Genomic DNA, 18,323 nt, shown 5'->3' on the forward strand with positions numbered 1-18,323 from the left:
TTAACTGCTTTTGATCAATTTTTAAAAAAGATGTATATACCAATCAATCTTCTCTAATAATATTATCAATTTTCTGTTCAGCATAAAATTTTGGTTTTTAGGCTGAGGCTCTGAGCTCCACGAGTGCCCTGATTTTTATTTGTATTGTCGCATTTAAGAGTTATATGAATTCAGTGCTTCATAGAATAATGAAACAAAACAAAATATACATTTTGGACACATTTTTTTCGTCCATTAAAACCGAAATTTAAAATCTGACAACAGATATAGTTACAAAATCGAATACTGAATTTTATTTATCTAAATTGATACGAATTATTGCTTTCAGATACATGTGAATGGACATACAAACAGATGGACAACCTGTTAATGATTTAGTGCAAAGTTTAATACAGATATTTACTTTAGATGCGTATCTACAGCTTTTATATGTCTAGTTCTTTACGTTTTGTGGAATCGTGTTCACTTATCTCACAAAATGTTTCATTTGCATAGCCGAAAGCGTTTTGTTATTACCTTCATAGGCAGGCAGATATAATTCCATCTTTTTAATTATTATTATTCACAAGTGCTTGAAACGAGAAGATTCATAAAAATCTTGAGTTTGGTTTTTTTTGATGATTGCAATCCACTTTTCACACATCAAATGCGAAAAAGTGCAATAATTGCAATTTTTGATGAATTATTTATTATTTATCTTGATTTATTAGGCTACAAAATGTGTAATTATTTATATTTATAAATATATTTCTCGCCTTTAATATTTACTATTTTAACCCTTTAAAGGGCCATTTTTTCTAATCATATTATGTTAAAATATTTTTAGGCCTGAAATTAGAATAAGAAAAGGGATTCATTTAGCTTATTAGATAAATTTAATTTGATTCATTAATTAATTTGGTTAATTAATTATTAAGTAAGAAATGAAGCACATCATTTTGTCTGAGATAAAGAACTGACGCATCTAAGTTTCTGACTTACTAAAAAAATTGTCAAAACTTATGCCAACATACATAATTTCATACGAAGATTGATAAATTTGGTGGGAAGCATACTTCCCACGGACCTAGAAAAAGTTAAATTATGTTCTACTACTTATTGACTGTCAATTATTTTTATTTGAACTGTGCACCTCTTATTGTTTGCCTTTACGACAATTCTTGGCAGTGTAATAAAAGCAGATTTGCAATCCGTTATGAAAAAGTTGCAATTTTCCATAGTTTTCAGATTTTATATGAAGAACTCTTTACCACTAAAAAATGCCACTAAAAATGCGAGAAATTACTTCAAAAGTAATTTTTGATCAACTGCTTTTCTATTTTAATGCTAGGAATATTTCAAGCCAATATAAAACAAAGTTTGGAATTCAGAAAATCAAGTTAATATGTTAAAAAATTCCAGCACAAATCGAAAAATTTATTTGGATATAACAATTATTTTTATTTCTTATTTGTATAGTAGGAAGTTTGCTTTAAGTTATTAAAAAAATCAGTTTTTCTATAATTTTCAGTTCTTTTTTTGCAAATGTTTCCCAAGAAAAATCGAAGAATTAAAAACAGGAATTTAATGGAAGCTAAACTAGTTGTACGATGCCAAAATCTGTTGTGGAATAACATTACACGACATTTTTAGCACCTCCAAAGTACTTAAAATTAACAAGTTTTAACTAATAATCGTAATATTTTTGCATTAAATTGAAGTAGGCAAAGAAGAGTATATATGTGATGAAGCAATCACATAACAAATTATATTATTTGTTGAACTAAAAAAAGTAAATGTCCTTGTATATTGCATTATAAAGTCATGTGATTTTCAAACAAGTAAGGCGCATAAAAGACATCAAAATTTAACTAAAAATTATTAAACGATAATTGGACATGCATTAATTTGACATGAACTGACTATATTACTATAATTAATAGAAAGTGGGAAAGTATATATTTCAATTTTATTATTATCATTAATGTTACCGTAACCTTTATATCCAAATATTAAATTTATGGAAGCTAATAAAAATTAATTGTAATGTTTGCTGCAATTTTCATTTCAGTTATATTTAAGTGAATGAATACTTGTTATTCATTCAGTTAATGCTTTTTAGCACGTATCAACTCTAATCACTTCAAAATGCCTTCCCCATTAAATTCCGAATTCGTAATAGTTAAAAATTTACCGATCTTCATTAAATCTGAAAGAGTTAAAAAAAAATAACTGAACAAACATAATAATAAACGAAACATGAACAAAAAATGTCAACTTATTATTTGCAAATGGAATCTCGCAATTCTTGTACAACTGAATTAATTCCGTATGCATAAATGCTGAAAATAACTTTCTTTCTTTTTTTAATAGTTTTCATTAATGAAGCTAACAGATTAATAACATAATTAATATTATTAGCCGAACTTTCTAAATGTATAATTAAAAAAGTATATCTTATTTATTTAATTGAAGATAAAATGAGTTTCTTAGTAAAAAAACTAAAATTGTAATATGTTTATTTGATTTAAGGCGGGTTTTTTTGCTGTTGTTGTTGTTTCATTTACATTAAATAGTTAGAAAAACATTTTTTTTTTCATTAATTTTTTTAAAATAGTGTCAAGTAAATTTTAGAGATGATAGCTGTTGCGTTGCCATAGATTAAATGATTACTGATCAATTTCAATTTTCAATGAACAAATAATGCTAACTTCATTTTGATTCGACTCAAATAAAGCAGCATTTAGAAATAATTTTTATAAAGACAGTTCCCAAGAATTAACTATCGTAATTATTTAAAATATAATTAAATATCACATCAGAAAGAATAGGAAATAACATCTGAGTAGTTCTTAACTGTTGGAAAACAGTTGTTATCGATCGTGGCATCACAAAAGTCAAATTCATTCTAAGGCCATAAAGTTGAAATATATTTTACTTTGTGACAGTTATACTGCAAGAACAAATTAACGATAATCGTTTTCATATATATATTTTTACTGTTTACTTTGTTCAAAAGAACGTGCTATCTATTTGCAGGTGGTTAAAATGATGGCCATTGTCGTGGTGCTATTTGTCGTTTGCTGGCTTCCCATTCAGATCTTCGGACTTCTAGTGTACTTCACTCCAGAGTTTGTCCTTCCAAGTGAAGACGAAGACTTCCCAGGGTTCGCCGCTGCTTTCCTCTGCTGTCATTGGCTGTCGATGGCCAACAGTTTCGTTAACCCACTTGTCTACTGCTTTATGAGCGACAATTTCAGGGTAAATTAATTCATTATTATGTTTACAAAAATCTTACTATAATCTGTTATCAAATATCTTGATCATATTCCTTGTAGCATCCGTTATTAATTAGTTACAATGATGCAAAACTAAATTTTTAAAAATAAAATAAATGTCAAATTGTTCTAACACCTACTTTTAAAAAGAGAATTAGAAAATTTATTTTTATTCGACGAGTAATGCTATTTAACACTGCAACTGATTTTATTTACTTTCTCTTACAAAATCAAAATTCCTTGGTTGCACTAATGAATAAATCGGCATGTTAGCCTTTTACTGCAGGATTTTTAAATTACTATTTAAATGTAACATCTGCAGATAAGTCCAAGAATGTTTGCAACAAAGGTCATTGTTATTTATATGCAACATTATAATAATATGCAATTCAAGGCTATAATAATAAGAAGAAAATATAAGAGGCAGGCTGAAATGGCGGAAATCTGTAGCAAATATAAGAAGTTGAAATTGTGGAAATCTGTAGTAAATATAATAAATTTTGGGATATACAGCACATTATGTTGTTGTGTTCTAACTCATAGCACTTTACAAGCCTGCTGACAGGGGCCAACTAGGGCCAAGAGTATGATTTAGCTACTTCATGCGTCACATTCGCTTGTGAAACCCCTTTTTACAGGGGGGAACATTCACACACCTCATAGATAGAACACAGAAGAAGAATAACCAGGCCTGAACCGGGACCCGAACCCGGGACGCCCAGGTCAAGGGGAAGAACCCTATGCCAGGGCGCCGGCGCAGCATATCATATTTTCTATATTACTTTCTCCAAGAGAACGAACACATTGCATCCATCAAAAGCTAATATGCATTTTTTGGCTGATAAGATATTAAGCATTTATATCTTCAAACTAATTTCAATTGAATGAATTTATACAGTTATATACATATACCAGTTATATATGAAAAAAAAAAAATCATTTTTTTTTTCACTTATAAATTTTCGATATGCAAACTTTTCGTATTAAGACAAATCAGTAGTAAAGCTCGTTCCACAAATTTTGAAGCTTTACAGTGGTGCTTAATACGGCCCTGCTTTCACTACTTTAGACAATGGAGATTTGTAAACAAGGTCGCTAAATGTAGCACATGAGGGAAGATCCGAGGATCTTGGTAGTCATATGACTAAGGGTGAATCTGTGTTATATGTATGTCAAATCCAGTGTTAGAAAAGCTCCTCCGTTAAATTATGAACATTCAAACTCCAATGACATGGGGACTCATTTTGCTAAACAATAAAATTCGTATTATCTTTATATAGCTGTGGAGATAATCGTATCTCAACATGTCTGGATATTTGCCACCTGTTGAATATTGTTAAAAACACGATTTAAGAAGTTTTTGTTTATTTTCACGGATTAATATTTAAATTAATAATGTATTAATACATTAATGTAATAATTAAATCAATGTATTAATACTTAAATTAATAGTTTTGAAAATATAAATTTTTAAAATCTGGTTAGTCATTTGTAATAACACTGTAGGATTAGCCAGATTTTGACATTTTAGTTTTTTTTTTGTTTTTGTTTCAGACTGATTTACGCCAGCTGCTGTGGTGCAACAAACGACGATTAAGACTTGATGTTCATGCTTCAACGATGATGACAGGATCGTCAAATCTTAAAGCGAACCACATTCCCCTGCGACCCCTCAATCCAGCTGAGAGCAGACTGCTCAAGAGATCCATCAGTGAAAAAACATGGACCAGCGTCAATCCAGAGAAAACAATGATCAGCGATTGAATGATTCTTTTACCCCTCCCTCATATCAGTCCTCTGCATATTATACAAGGTGTCCATAAAGTCTGAATGCAATTAATCTGTAACTTGGCTGTTTTAAGTATTACAAAGATTCTTAAGAAAGGTCTTTAAAAACTCTTTCTCTTCATTATATACTTTATTTTCACGGGTTTTAATTTTAAAAATATTTATTTTTTAGAACTATCGTTAATCCATGGCTTCACCTGAAGAGGAAATATATTACCGTCTTTCTTACTTTATTGGGTTTTTTTTTCATCCAAATAATTAAGAAAATTCAGTATGCTGAGCCTCTCTTGTTACATACACGCATACTTGAAGCAACAAATTAAGAATTTATTGCAACAAAGATATTAATTTCCAAATAATGACATTTAGTAGATGCCAAAATCAAACTTTTCTTGTTCCACATACACAAAACAACAATTTTAAGGTTTATAGCAATAAAGACGTGAACTTTCAAATGGTCACATTTATTAAATGTAAAAATTTCCATATTTCTTGTTCTACATTCACGAAGCAACAGGTTAAGGACTTGTAGCAATAAGGATAATTACCGCGTAGTCACATTACCTAGATGCCAAAAATCTCATCTTTCTTGTTCTGCATACATGAAACAACAATTTCAAGTTTTGTGTCAATAAAGGCTTTAATTTCCAAGTAGCCAATTACCTAGATGCCAAAAATCTCATCTTTCTTGCTCTACACACAAGAAACAATAGTTTAAGGATGTGTAGCAATAAATGCTTTAATTTACAAATAATCACAATTAATAGATGCCAAAAATCCCATCTTTCTAGTTCCACATACACGAAACAGCATTTTAAGGATTTGTAGGACTAAAGGTTTTAATTTTCAAATAGTCATATTTAGTAGATGCCGAACAATTTAAATCCTTAGTATTAGACGCAGAATTAAGTTAAGTTATATTAACGTCCCGTTGTAAAGCAACACTAGGGCTATTTTTGGGAAGGAACTCGTAATTTTGAACCGCGGTCAGATGACGAGGACGACACCTGAGCTGGCACCCCCCCCTCTCCACACCACACCACACCACACCAGCGGGAAGACGTTTGCCATGACGAATTTAACGTGCAACAGATCCCCTTACACGACGGTTCTTCGGTGGAATCGTGTCTCGAATCTGAAACCCTACGGCTCACAAGCCCGGACCTTACCACCAGGCCACCGCAGCCCATTTGACGCAGAACGTACGCAACTGTTATGCTCATTTCATAAATCCGTTTCCTTAGTATTAAACAATCAGAAGAGCTTCATTTAATGAATGACAGCAAAAATACTTATTAAAATTGTTAAGAAAGGGTGATAAGGTTTTCTTTTTGGGGTAGGTATTATCGACAATTTTGTCAACCAAAGACTGCAGTTTATTTCTTTTCCTGAAAAGCAATAGTTGCAATATATTTAAGTAAAATAAAATAATAGATTAAATAATTATAGAGGGTGAAAAGTGACATTTTCACCCATCCTTCATTGATGAAATTATCGGTTGTAGACATATATTTCTAAATTCAAAAACATTTCCAATGAGGAAATTATCTTATTATGGTATTTTGGGAATTAAAAAAAATAAAAATTACGGAATCAGATTTCATAATTTCCGTTCGTATAGCCATATTCAGTAAACACTTACACGAATCTAATAAATATATCACAAAAAGTTGACTTTTGCAGGAAAAATATATCAGAGATATTACCCCTTTTAAATTTGAGCCGTTTCTGTTTATGTGTTGGTTTCAACTTGTAGCATCAGTATTATTTTAATTTTCATAATCCGATATGCACGGGAGTTATAGACACACTATATTTAATATTCCACTGCATCTTGTTTTACTACAATATTGCCAATTCTCATGATGCAGATTCAACTTTGTTTCACATAATCGATCTAAGTTTCTCAAAAATAAGTTTTCAATTTTTCACGTACAGAAGTCTAATAAGGATAGGTATTAATATTTATTAAATACAACAATAAAGAATAGGAAACTGTATGAGAAATTGGATTTCCTAATTTTTATTTATTTATTTATTATTTCATAAATATTATAGCGTAAATGCTTACCTTAAATAGTTCTAAGCTGAAAGTGCGTGTCTACAACTAATGATTCTGAAAATACAAGCCTAATTAATATACGTTACATATACAGTTACAGTTACTTTACAACATTACGCATGTTTTTATATTACCTGTACGTAAAACTTTTTAAATCTTATAGTGATTTTTCTGTAATATTTATGGACAAAATTATAATTGTATTTAAAGTCGCATTGAAACTTTATGGTCACATTGTATCATGATTTATTCCATTAATCTTATTTTGCAAAGAAACGTTGCTAATTGATTTTTCTTGCATCAGTGGAATTGCTTTTTATGAATTGTGTTTTGAAATTAAGCACAATTTGCGAGCTTTTATGCAAAAAACTGTTCATGTTTGCTTGGATTTTAATGACGCATGGTCGGATTTAATTTCTCCGAAAAGAATCAGAAAAAAAATCAATGATTAAATAAAATTCTTTTGTTATATGGGCACTTTGAGCGTGTATTTATGCTTGCATATGTCTGGTTTACTTTTAGGGGACGATGGCATTTTTGCGAATTATTCACTTGCAGTTATGAAATTTTTTAGGCATATGTGTTAAAATATAAATAGTCAAATTTCTTATTAAAAAGCTTTTTAAAAAAAATCAAAGATATATAGATATATTTTAATTTCAAAATATTCCTTATTATTTTTTCTTACTATCCAATAAATTTATTTCGAATAAAACTGTGTATAATTTTGTAAATACATTTAAATGCTAATTTTTTTATAAATATTTTTATGAAAACTTATTGAATTTTCATAAGAATTTTATGTTTGTAGGAACTAAAATTGAATTTTAACCATCTAAAAAAATTCGAAACATAAAATGCATGCCATATTTTCTTATAAAGTTTAACCGAATCTATGATATCAATTCTATTTAATTTCTTGAAACATTAAGACACCTGGAACATTTCAAAGATTTTTAATCTCATATCTTAAATCTTAAACAATATATCTTATAACACTATTTTAGTTCAATATAAACAGATATTTTGGTGAGGAAATGATAAAAAAATTCATGTTTTTGTTCATTTTGGGTTATTTCAAAGTCAACTACCCCTTTAATGAAAAACCCCAACTAAATGTAAAATAAAACTGTGAAAAAATCATTGTTTTATTTTTTTGATGGAAGTTAATGTTTCTAACTGTGTTGTCATCTCTTTAATAAGAGTGCCAATTAGATTTTGTAATTTTTATGATGTATTACGTCTTACATTTCATTTGTCTGCTCATTTGAAACGAAACAACTTCTTCTATTACCATCATGATTCGGCATGATATTAAAAATCATTGAAGTGGTGATTCCATTTATCATTTTGCTATTAATGTCAATTTTTTTTATGGTGCGAGAAGTGTGAAACCGAATACATACATATCTTTACGAACGGTACTTATCTGATTCCATGTTTTGTTGTTTTTATTATTATCAATTTTTTTTTAAACCGTCATTTGATGTATATTCATATTGATGTGTATTGTATATAAATAAGGCTCTCATAAAATGAGAACATATACTGTTATCTCTTCAGTTAATAAAATGTAAGTGATTTTATCTGATTTGGTTTTAAATTGTTCACATAAGAAACATAAAAAATAGAAATTAAATGTCCAATTGAAATGCCTCAATACAAAATGTCGCTATTTGTTTTGAAATTTTTATAGAAATATGCACAATCAATAACATTAACTTCAATTTTATATAACTAAATTTCTTCGAACTAGAAATCGATATGACTTACTGTTGGTCTCTCGGGGGGCACCTCGAAATGAGGATGAGATGCTTCCGGCATGGTGGTTGGATCTCGCCACCCTGGAAGGTACTCAAATAGATGGGGGATCTGACTCCTCCCATTGATGACGGGACGTACTTCCTTCGGTGAACCGTGGTCGGTGATGGCCCTTAGGACTCAACCACAGTTCCTACCAGTGTTGCTGTTGCGGCGATCCGGTCATTCAGCCTTATGGTTTAAATCTGTGTGCCTTTGTGGCGGCTCGGATAGTCAGTAGGTTGACTTACTGTTATCTCATTCGGGACTGATGGAAAGGAGAATAGTTTAGTAAATTTGGCAGATTGTAGCATTTAGCAGTATTCAATAATGAAGAATTTGGTGTCAACTGGTTTTTGTATGTTGTCAAAGTTTCAGACTTTGGAGCTGTGTTTTAAATTTAAGTATCCTACTTAAAATGGTGCAATCTTATAGGAATTTTCTTGCACTTTCATTTGTGCTTATTTTGTGAGAAAATATGGGAATATCGCTTGAAATTGGAATTTTTTCATTTTGTGCATATTTATTTTATCTGCAATAACCTGCAAATGGTTATAAACAAGAAGAGTTATTACAATGTTTTATGATCTACCTGAGTTTTTCTATTACCCTTTTCGTTTGACAAACTAGATTAAACTCACTTTCTATACTACTGCGAATTGAGGTATCAAGAAAATCCTTGTTTTAATTGCACATAAAGAATTTGGCAATTCGGATACTAATGTCAACCATGGCACAGCACTTTTTTTATACTTGGATAGGTGACACAATTTTAACATCCAGGTTTTTATTACTCTGAAATACATTTCTTAAAAATTAAATTGCATTTATTTGCATATAAGTACATTTTTAAAAAATCCATATAAAATCACTTTTATATCACTAAACATTAAAAAATGCTACATGGTTAAATATGGGTCGTAAGAATAAGTATATATAGATAGTAAGTGAATAGTAAGGACAGGTATATATATGCTATTGTGGTGAAAGTTTATAAGCCAGTTAACAGCTACGCTACATGGGCAATTGCTTTTGTATTGTGGTCTTGTTACTCAGCTGCGAACTACAAGGCTCCGGGTTCTATCCTCGCTCAACTCAATCGAATTATTATATTTATATTTACACTATTATTCGAATTATTATATTTTTATTTCAGTTGTGGTTATCGAAAAAGCAAATTCACTTTTACCGATTTAAAATATGTGTCTTACGATGACATGTAAAATGCATAATTCAAAGTAATTTCGCAATGCAGAAGTGAATATGTTCATTTCACTCTCACATCGGAGACTGGAACATTCCAATCATACAGTAAAGTACAAAAGAAAATATAACTTCGGAAATGAAAGTGCGTTATTTTATGAAATTTAATTGCCCGAATTTCCCTAAAGCATTTCTTACGAAACGTGCTTAAAACAAAATTTCACAAAATGATATACAAGGTAATCAAAATTAAAACACCCCTACTCTCAGCTATCTGTATAGCCAATTACTCAGTGTAAAGGCTTCAAAATTGTTGAAGGTACTATTCAAGTCATGGAGAGATGGATTACGTGAAAAAAATAATTCAAAATAATAAAAATAAATAAAATATAAATAAATAATAAATAAATAAAATAAAAAATAATAAAATAATAATTAAAATAAAAAATAAATCATTTAAATAATAGATGGCGCTGTACAACAAAAAACATGCTAAAAAGACTCAAAGTGCGCATTTTATTCGAATGTATCAAACCTCATCGATGCAGGGGAATCTGCTCAATATGGTTTCTTTCTTCTAGATCTAAAATCTACATTATGTGGACAACTTGTTCAATTGTGGATCATAATGGGTCGATTAAGATGCTTCTCACATGCAGGGTAATAGTGTTGTGCGGGTTGAGGTTCGAACTCGCAACGTCAGGGTCCATAGCCGAGTAACAAAGCCACTAGACAAAAGTGTACACTCTTCGCCGGAAGTTGTTAACTGGCTTATGATGTTACCCCCACAGTGTCTACCGGACGTCCTCGATAAACAAGATTTCTTAAGTATTCCCAAAAACAAAAATCATAGGGATTAAGATGTGTGGAACGAGATGGCAAGGTTGCCGGAAACGCGAGTCTAATTACACTATCATTAATAAAATGTTACAGAAGAAACTACTGTATACAGAGTCCAATATGTGGAAGCGCTTCATAGTGCATAAAGGTAATTGAATCAAGACATTGGCTCTTGATAATGTTTTGGTATTTGCTGGTCCTTTGCGCAGATTCTCAAGTCAACGAAACTATCGAAGTGAGGCTGCAGCATTTTCTTTGTTTTCTTAAAACCACTTCACAAGCAAAGAGCCATCGCTGAAAAGAATGACATTTTCCCCTCTTTATCCCTTTTATGCCACAACCAAAAGTAGCAACAAACTAAGAATTTATGCAAATTTTTGTGCTTACAGTGCAGAATTGTAGTTGCAATGACAGTTTCAGCTTCTTCACTTTTTTATCTTCTTCTTTTTCATATCAGCAGTAGAAATTAGAATGGAAAAATTCCATACGCATGTGCTTTTTTTACGTGTGATAATTTGTGTCTTTTTAGCATTTTTTTGTTGTACAGCGCCATCTATTGATATTTCTGAATCTGGTTTTTCACTTAATCCGTCTCGCCATGTCTTGAATAGTATGTTCACAATCTTGGAGCCTTTATACTGATAGTTCGTTATATAGAGAGTTCAGAGAGGGGCAATTTAATTTTGATCACCTTGTAGTTATTTATTAAAAAATTATTTAATCATTTTAACTGATAGCCAGTATTTCAAGTAAAACAAAATCTAAAACAATCTTTTAAACCGAGAAAAAGAGTGAGATTGAGATATAAATAAGATTTATCAACATTTAAAATGTTGCGAAGATGAGATATCTCTTTCTTTTTGATCACCCTTGGGATTAATTATCGTTTCATTGTTTTGCTATTACCATTAAATCCAACTATCATACACTGAAGGAAAAAAATAAGGCAAAGAAAGTAAAAATATCTGCATTAGAGTATTAATAAATAGTCTATGTGGAAACAGAAAAAGTTATAAATCATTTATGATACTGAAGAAGATGAATACATTCGCGTATGGAAGTACGGCATATGTCCAAGTTTGATATTATTTAAAACATCTTGTGATACAATATGTATAATGCCCTTAAAGAAAACAGAAATTTATTCTGATGCATTTTATAGATAAAGGACTGCGTTGATAAATCGATAGTAAAATGTCAAAAACATGTTTTATTTTAGATCTAATATTTGCATAATATATACAACAAAATAAAATCAAAAGATTGTATTCGGCACAATTTGAACTTTATTTAAAATATTCAACTGAATTGCTTACTGCCCACGTTCTAAATGTCAACACCTCCATACAAGATTTTTATTTTCTTCACAAAGTGTATTAAATTTTTAACATAAAAAAATTCCATTACCGTAACTTTCGAAAGACTTCTAAGGAAAACTATAAATATTCAACAATGAAAGACGATGGATAGAAGGCGAATTCAAAAAAATAACGTGGGAGTTCCTTTGTAAACTTTAAATCTTAAATCTATGAATCTTAAACCTAAAGTATTTTTTTTTCATTTTAGATATAATGAAGGATTTGAAGCCTAATTTAGCAAATAATTTTTCTGATTTAGCCTCAGGTAATTTTAAATAAATCGCTTTGATTGCATAACTGTTTGGCTTTCAATTATTACTTTCCTCATTTTTCTCTTTTTAAAGCTAGAATATTTCGTAATAAAATTAAATAAATCAAAGTTAATAAGAAAGTATTTAATAGTTTATTTTTATTCATTTGGTCATAAACTAGAAGATAGTGCTGTTTAGTAGTTAAATTATTATAATGAATTGTTAATACGAAATTAAACAATAACAATTTATTAAAATTATCAATGATATTTTTTAAATGCATACTTTTATCTTCATTTTATTTTCATATTGAAACAAGTAATAATATTTTTTTAGTATCGGACTCTGATTGGTATATACAAATACTATTAATATTCACCAAAAAAATTTTTCGAGTTATTCTGAAACATTAATATTTTATTGAAGCATTAATCAAACCATTTCTTTTTTTCCATATTTTTTAAAGCCATTACCAAGTATTAATATTCAAATAGATGTTTTCGTTATTCTCTTTATATTTTATAAACACATAATATATTTAAATATTTATATTTAAATTTCCAATCCATCCATAATCTATAGTTTGTCCCAAATATATATGAAAATTCTTTTATTATCCTTCAACAAATCCCGATTGAATATTCAAAAAAAAAAAAAAAAAAAAAAAAAAAAAAAAAAAAAACGAAATTAGTAACACGAAAATGCAATTCTCTTTACAACTTCCCAAATATCAATACACAACAAGAATCCTAAATTCCAATAAATGAAAAATTCATTAGCGTGATGAAAGAAAATTTCTAAAGCATGATGAAAAGATACAAAATGTAAGACAGAACTCCTTTTCAATATTTTTTTTTACATATGCTTATTGTATTCATGTAGTATGAAAATATACTGCATACATTATATTAATAACATTAAATTAAGGCCTTTTCTATCAAAAGCCGTACGAGTAATCGAAAAATGAATGAAGCCACCAATGAGCCATCATCATCCACATTATATAGTCAATTGAACATAACATGAATCCATTTTGAACCTGATTTTTTTCCTGAATTGCGAAAGCTTGGACGTATAGATAGCACATTATTTATACAAAATGAAGTTTCTCCGCATATTGAAACATTAGTGAAGTTGTTGTTGAATTTGCATTTTAGAAAATACATCAATATAAGTCGCCATTTCACAATAATCTAGCCACCGCGATCAACTGATGTGCATCTTTACCTCTATGATATTACCTAAAATATATTGTATTTGGGGATTGCGAAATTTGTTGAATTGGAAACATGCATTACGCAATACCTTCACAATATAACCACTGAAACATACTTATCTACTGTGAATCGTGCTATTTTGCGTTTTTCGGATTCTGGAAAAAAAAGGGCCAACGATAAATAGTGTCCTAAACCCGTAACATACATTTGACCTTTTCGGAATGAAGACTCAATAGTTGAGCCTTTGATGAATTGTCTCTTACCCATATCCTGCAATTTTGTATGTTGACAGAACCTTGGAATTTAAAATTGGGCTTCGTCTGTCTACCAAATGTTCCATGATCATTTATTATCTACTTTTATTCGAACAAGAAATTGCGGGGTAAAGCTTTTTGTTTAGGAAAATCAGCATGAAGCAACTCCTGAACTTGCGTGATTTTGAATGGACTGTATTTCAGGAAGTTTCATAAAATTTTACCAGCCATAGGCATGTCTAAGGTTAAGTAAACTCCCTGTACACTGGATGTTCTCAAAGTACTGTTGGACGCTTCATGTAATGTTGGATTTCCAACCTTCATTGATGTCTAAGTAATTGCTTTCCTCTCTCTACCAAATTTCATGTCAAATGAATTCTCTTCTAATTTATCAATAATCTACTTCAGACTAAAATCAGATATCGGTCCACAGCTTCATAAACCATTTAATAACCGGAATTTCTTCAAAATGATTGCTGCACAATCACTGTTCTTTAAAAATATCTTCGTAAGTAGAGTCCGATCTTTCATTGATAGAATGAAGACTGCAAAATAATAGGAACTGCATGTTCTCCGCTTTTTTTATCACAAGTATAACGTGTGTTCTCATGTCACAGCTTTTAACTAGCATCTTAAAATCAACATATCTTTAAAAGCAATAGTTAATTTACATCATACAATGAATGCAATGCCATCTATCTGTCAGTTTTTGAACTTTTTTCCCTTTCTCAAAAGAAATTCCCACTGCTTCAAGTACAATCATATAAAATATCAGGACATTCTGATAAGCGATTCTTTCCTTACAGACTTTTGAAATTCAGACATCTATAATCACCTGATATACTTATTTTCAAATTCTAATTTTATGCCCAAATATATTTTTAATGGGTCTCAATCGAAGATAAATCGTCACTAAACAATGCCGAAAGTACTGCTATAGCATTATCTCTAATTTCTGTCTTAATATATTCAAAGCAGAATAGTTTGCGGAATTAAAAGCATAGACCTTACATTACTTAGCAAATCTTTGGTAATTAGAAATCTGGATTGAATCATCTATCAATAATAATAATAAGAAGAAACATGTGGGAGTAGCATTAATTTTTCTTTATATTATTACGAACCTGTGATGCGGCTTCCCAGCATAGTGGGTTCCATAGGAGATCCCAAAGCTTGGCGACAAACTTGGCTATCATTTGGCCACTTGGCGAGGAATTTGGCGATTTTGGGGCCAAAATAGATTATACCCGAAACATCGAGAATTTCCCCGAGCCGTCCAGTAGGAACGGAGATACGCCTCGGACGTTCCTGATTGGTTGAGAGGCTTCTAGCGCCGCCTCCTGAGACCTATAAAAGGAGCTGCAGTTGCCGGGGAGAGACGGTGAATTGAGTCGTGGGCCAGTGGAGTCGAAGAGTAGTCGGAAGCTACGGTGAAGAACTCGTCTTCCAGGGACTAGCGGAGCAGCGACGGAGTAGAGCTGCTGTGTATGCTGTTTGTATGCTGCACGTCTCGGCTGAAGATAATCGTCTTCTGTGCTGTATATAGTTGTTCGTCTTTGTGCTGTCCTGTGTGTCTTCGTGTAAATAAACGTCGTTGTTTTATTTTCTACTTCCACCTGCTGATTGAGTGTTCTCCACATCATATAACTCCCACTATCCAAACGAACCCCGGAAATTTCGTAACAATATTTATTTCAATATGAAATCACTTCTAGAAATTTGGCTATTTAACACAGTGGCTATACATGAAAATGAATCGGAGTCAATTATCATTTGACCGGCCTTTCTATCGCCCAAATTTTAAAATCGTGTCATTTGTCGCGTGTTTTACTCTTTAGTTAATGAAGAGAAACTATTGTAATCACCAAAATATCCCCCCCCGAGAATCTCATTAATCGGCACTGCTCTTATATCTGAAAATAAATTTTTCGAATATGTATGTAGATTTGTGAACACAATTCGAAAGAGCTTTAAGCTAGAAAGATGAAATTGGTACATTGCTTTTACACCAAATTTGTAGTTTTCTGTCGAATTTCGAACAAAATCCATTAAGAAGAAATATGTTTGCTAGGATGTTTGATCAATTAAAACTAAACTACAAAACGTACAAGAACTAAATAGATAAGATTTGGTACACATATTTAATATAGTATGTATATAAGTAAGTGTAGATATGTATCGAATTCAGTATAAATCCGTGTAGGGGATGGCCATCAATCGGAGTGCACTTTCTCAAATTTATATATATATATATATATATATATATATATATATATATATATATATATATATATAAACGGAATAGCAAAGGAACACAAAGATTTAGATAAATAAAATTTGATAAGTGACCTTGTTAATAAAATATAGTTGTGAATGGCACTCTGATTTCATTCAACCTAGCAAAGAGATGCCTAAAATTCGTGTTCGGCTTCTTCCTATTCTATGAAACTCAGAACACACCAGACTTTGAAAATAGAAGTCTGAGCACTTGGGGGCATGCATGAAGTTGCGCAAGGTTAACAATTTGATGCAATGTGTTTACATATGTATTTACTAATATGCGAGATATTTGCTGGGAGACTGCACTAGCTGGTTTAAATGAAAATTTTAAAATAAAAATATAAACAATTTCTTATCTTTAAAATTAGAAAACACATATAAGCGATTATCTGAAATAGGACTTTTACTTTGTAATTTTTTTTTACTAGAATTAAGAAATTTGATAAGTGACCTTGTAAATAAAATATAGTTGTGAGTGGGACTCTGGTTTCATTCAACCTAGCAAAGAGGTGCCTAAAATTCGTACTTGGAACCCAGTTCGTAAAATTCGTACGCATAACACACGAGACTTTGAATGAAGAAGAAAGATTACTTAATGATTCTTTAAACTTCGGAACATTAAAACAAATTCAACTTCACCACATGTAAATTTTTGAAAAAAAATCCAGGGAAAGCTTACAAGTGGGGAAATATTTACTTCATATTTAAGAATATTTTAGAGAGTCCCTAAAATATCCTCTTTCAAATTATATTTTTAATCTCTTTGACAAATTACATTTTTAATTGAAAAACTTTATGTCGAAACGGACTAATGAGGCTCTGCACATTGCTTGTACTATCATATTCGAAAAAATGCAATAACTGTATTCATACTAGTCATCTTTCAGTTCTATTTTTACATTGATTACCAAAGCGATGAACAGAATAATTGGAGGAAATTATTAATCATTTATTTTCATGAGATGAGTTTTTTTATTTGCATCAGCTTCTTTGTTACATAAATTATTCATATTATTAAAGAAGTTATATTTTTCTCATGGCAATAAGTATTGATGGCCATTATTGTAATAGTATGAGTCTCCTGACTTAAGTATTATGAAGAACTGGAAAGCCAAAATGATTCTATCTCAGTATTTAAGCAACATTTTTAGCTAAATGTTTCGAACGCTAAGCAATATAAATTTAATGAGATTCTTTGCCTGTGTAAGGAAGTTCATAAAAACCTTGTTATGACTGCAAAATAATATATAAAACGCATTCGAATAAAACAATAATTACAATAACAAATTTTGTTTTTAGTTCAAAGAAGAGAGAGAGAGAGAGCTTCCGGCTACTCTTTTTTTTGTATGAATATTTACTCTTTAAGCAAAAAATATGAAAAATGAATTTGCAAAGTAAGATTTATGGAGCTTCCGTAATGGTGGTGGAATCAGTAATGACGTTGAATTATTGGAAAAGTAATGATGATGAGAAAAAATGTTTCTAATTTTTCCATTTGCCAGCACGAAACAAATGCAGATTGATTTAGCAACAGTAGTTAGCTAATTGATTTTTACCTGTTATAAAAGCAAAGATGCTTAAGTTAAACTTTTGGTTCTGAATATGGGGGTAAAAATAATGTGGTAGTTAATGAGTAATAATAAAATTAGCATTTATTATTTGCTCTCTAGCTATATATTATTGAATATTCCAATTACTTTGCATAAATAAATTATACTTTTGATGGATTTTATAGAATATGAATTACTTTTCGTGGTTATGTAAAGAATATTCATATTAATTTGATCATATCTGACTTTAATGTAACTGAATATCTTCTAATAGACATTTCCATAATTATGCTGATCATAGTATTGATCCTTGATAATCATAGAAAAATATTAATAGATATATTTTTTGCCATTACCGAAAACATTCAAACATATACAAGTTTTTTGTTTTAAAGACAATCAAGAATGGATTTTGGACCTTTTTCTGTAAATGGGTTCAAAATTTGATGTATATCGATAGTTT

General features: G+C 30.3%; 1 protein-coding gene across 1 annotated transcript in view; it reads left to right on the forward strand.

The window, feature by feature from the left end:
- The window catches only part of LOC129969374 (RYamide receptor-like), a 137,872-nt gene extending 132,693 nt beyond the window's left edge, over positions 1-5,179 (forward strand). Inside the window, exons 5-6 of the mRNA XM_056083927.1 lie at positions 3,019-3,240; positions 4,812-5,179. Of these exons, the coding sequence (XP_055939902.1) occupies positions 3,019-3,240; positions 4,812-5,021 (432 nt within the window). The 3' untranslated portion in view covers positions 5,022-5,179. The remainder of the gene's footprint in view (positions 1-3,018; positions 3,241-4,811) is intronic.
- The last annotated feature ends 13,144 nt before the right edge of the window (positions 5,180-18,323 follow it).

Source organism: Argiope bruennichi, chromosome 5, assembly GCF_947563725.1.
Source record: "Argiope bruennichi chromosome 5, qqArgBrue1.1, whole genome shotgun sequence".
NCBI classification, from domain to species: Eukaryota; Metazoa; Arthropoda; class Arachnida; order Araneae; family Araneidae; genus Argiope; species Argiope bruennichi.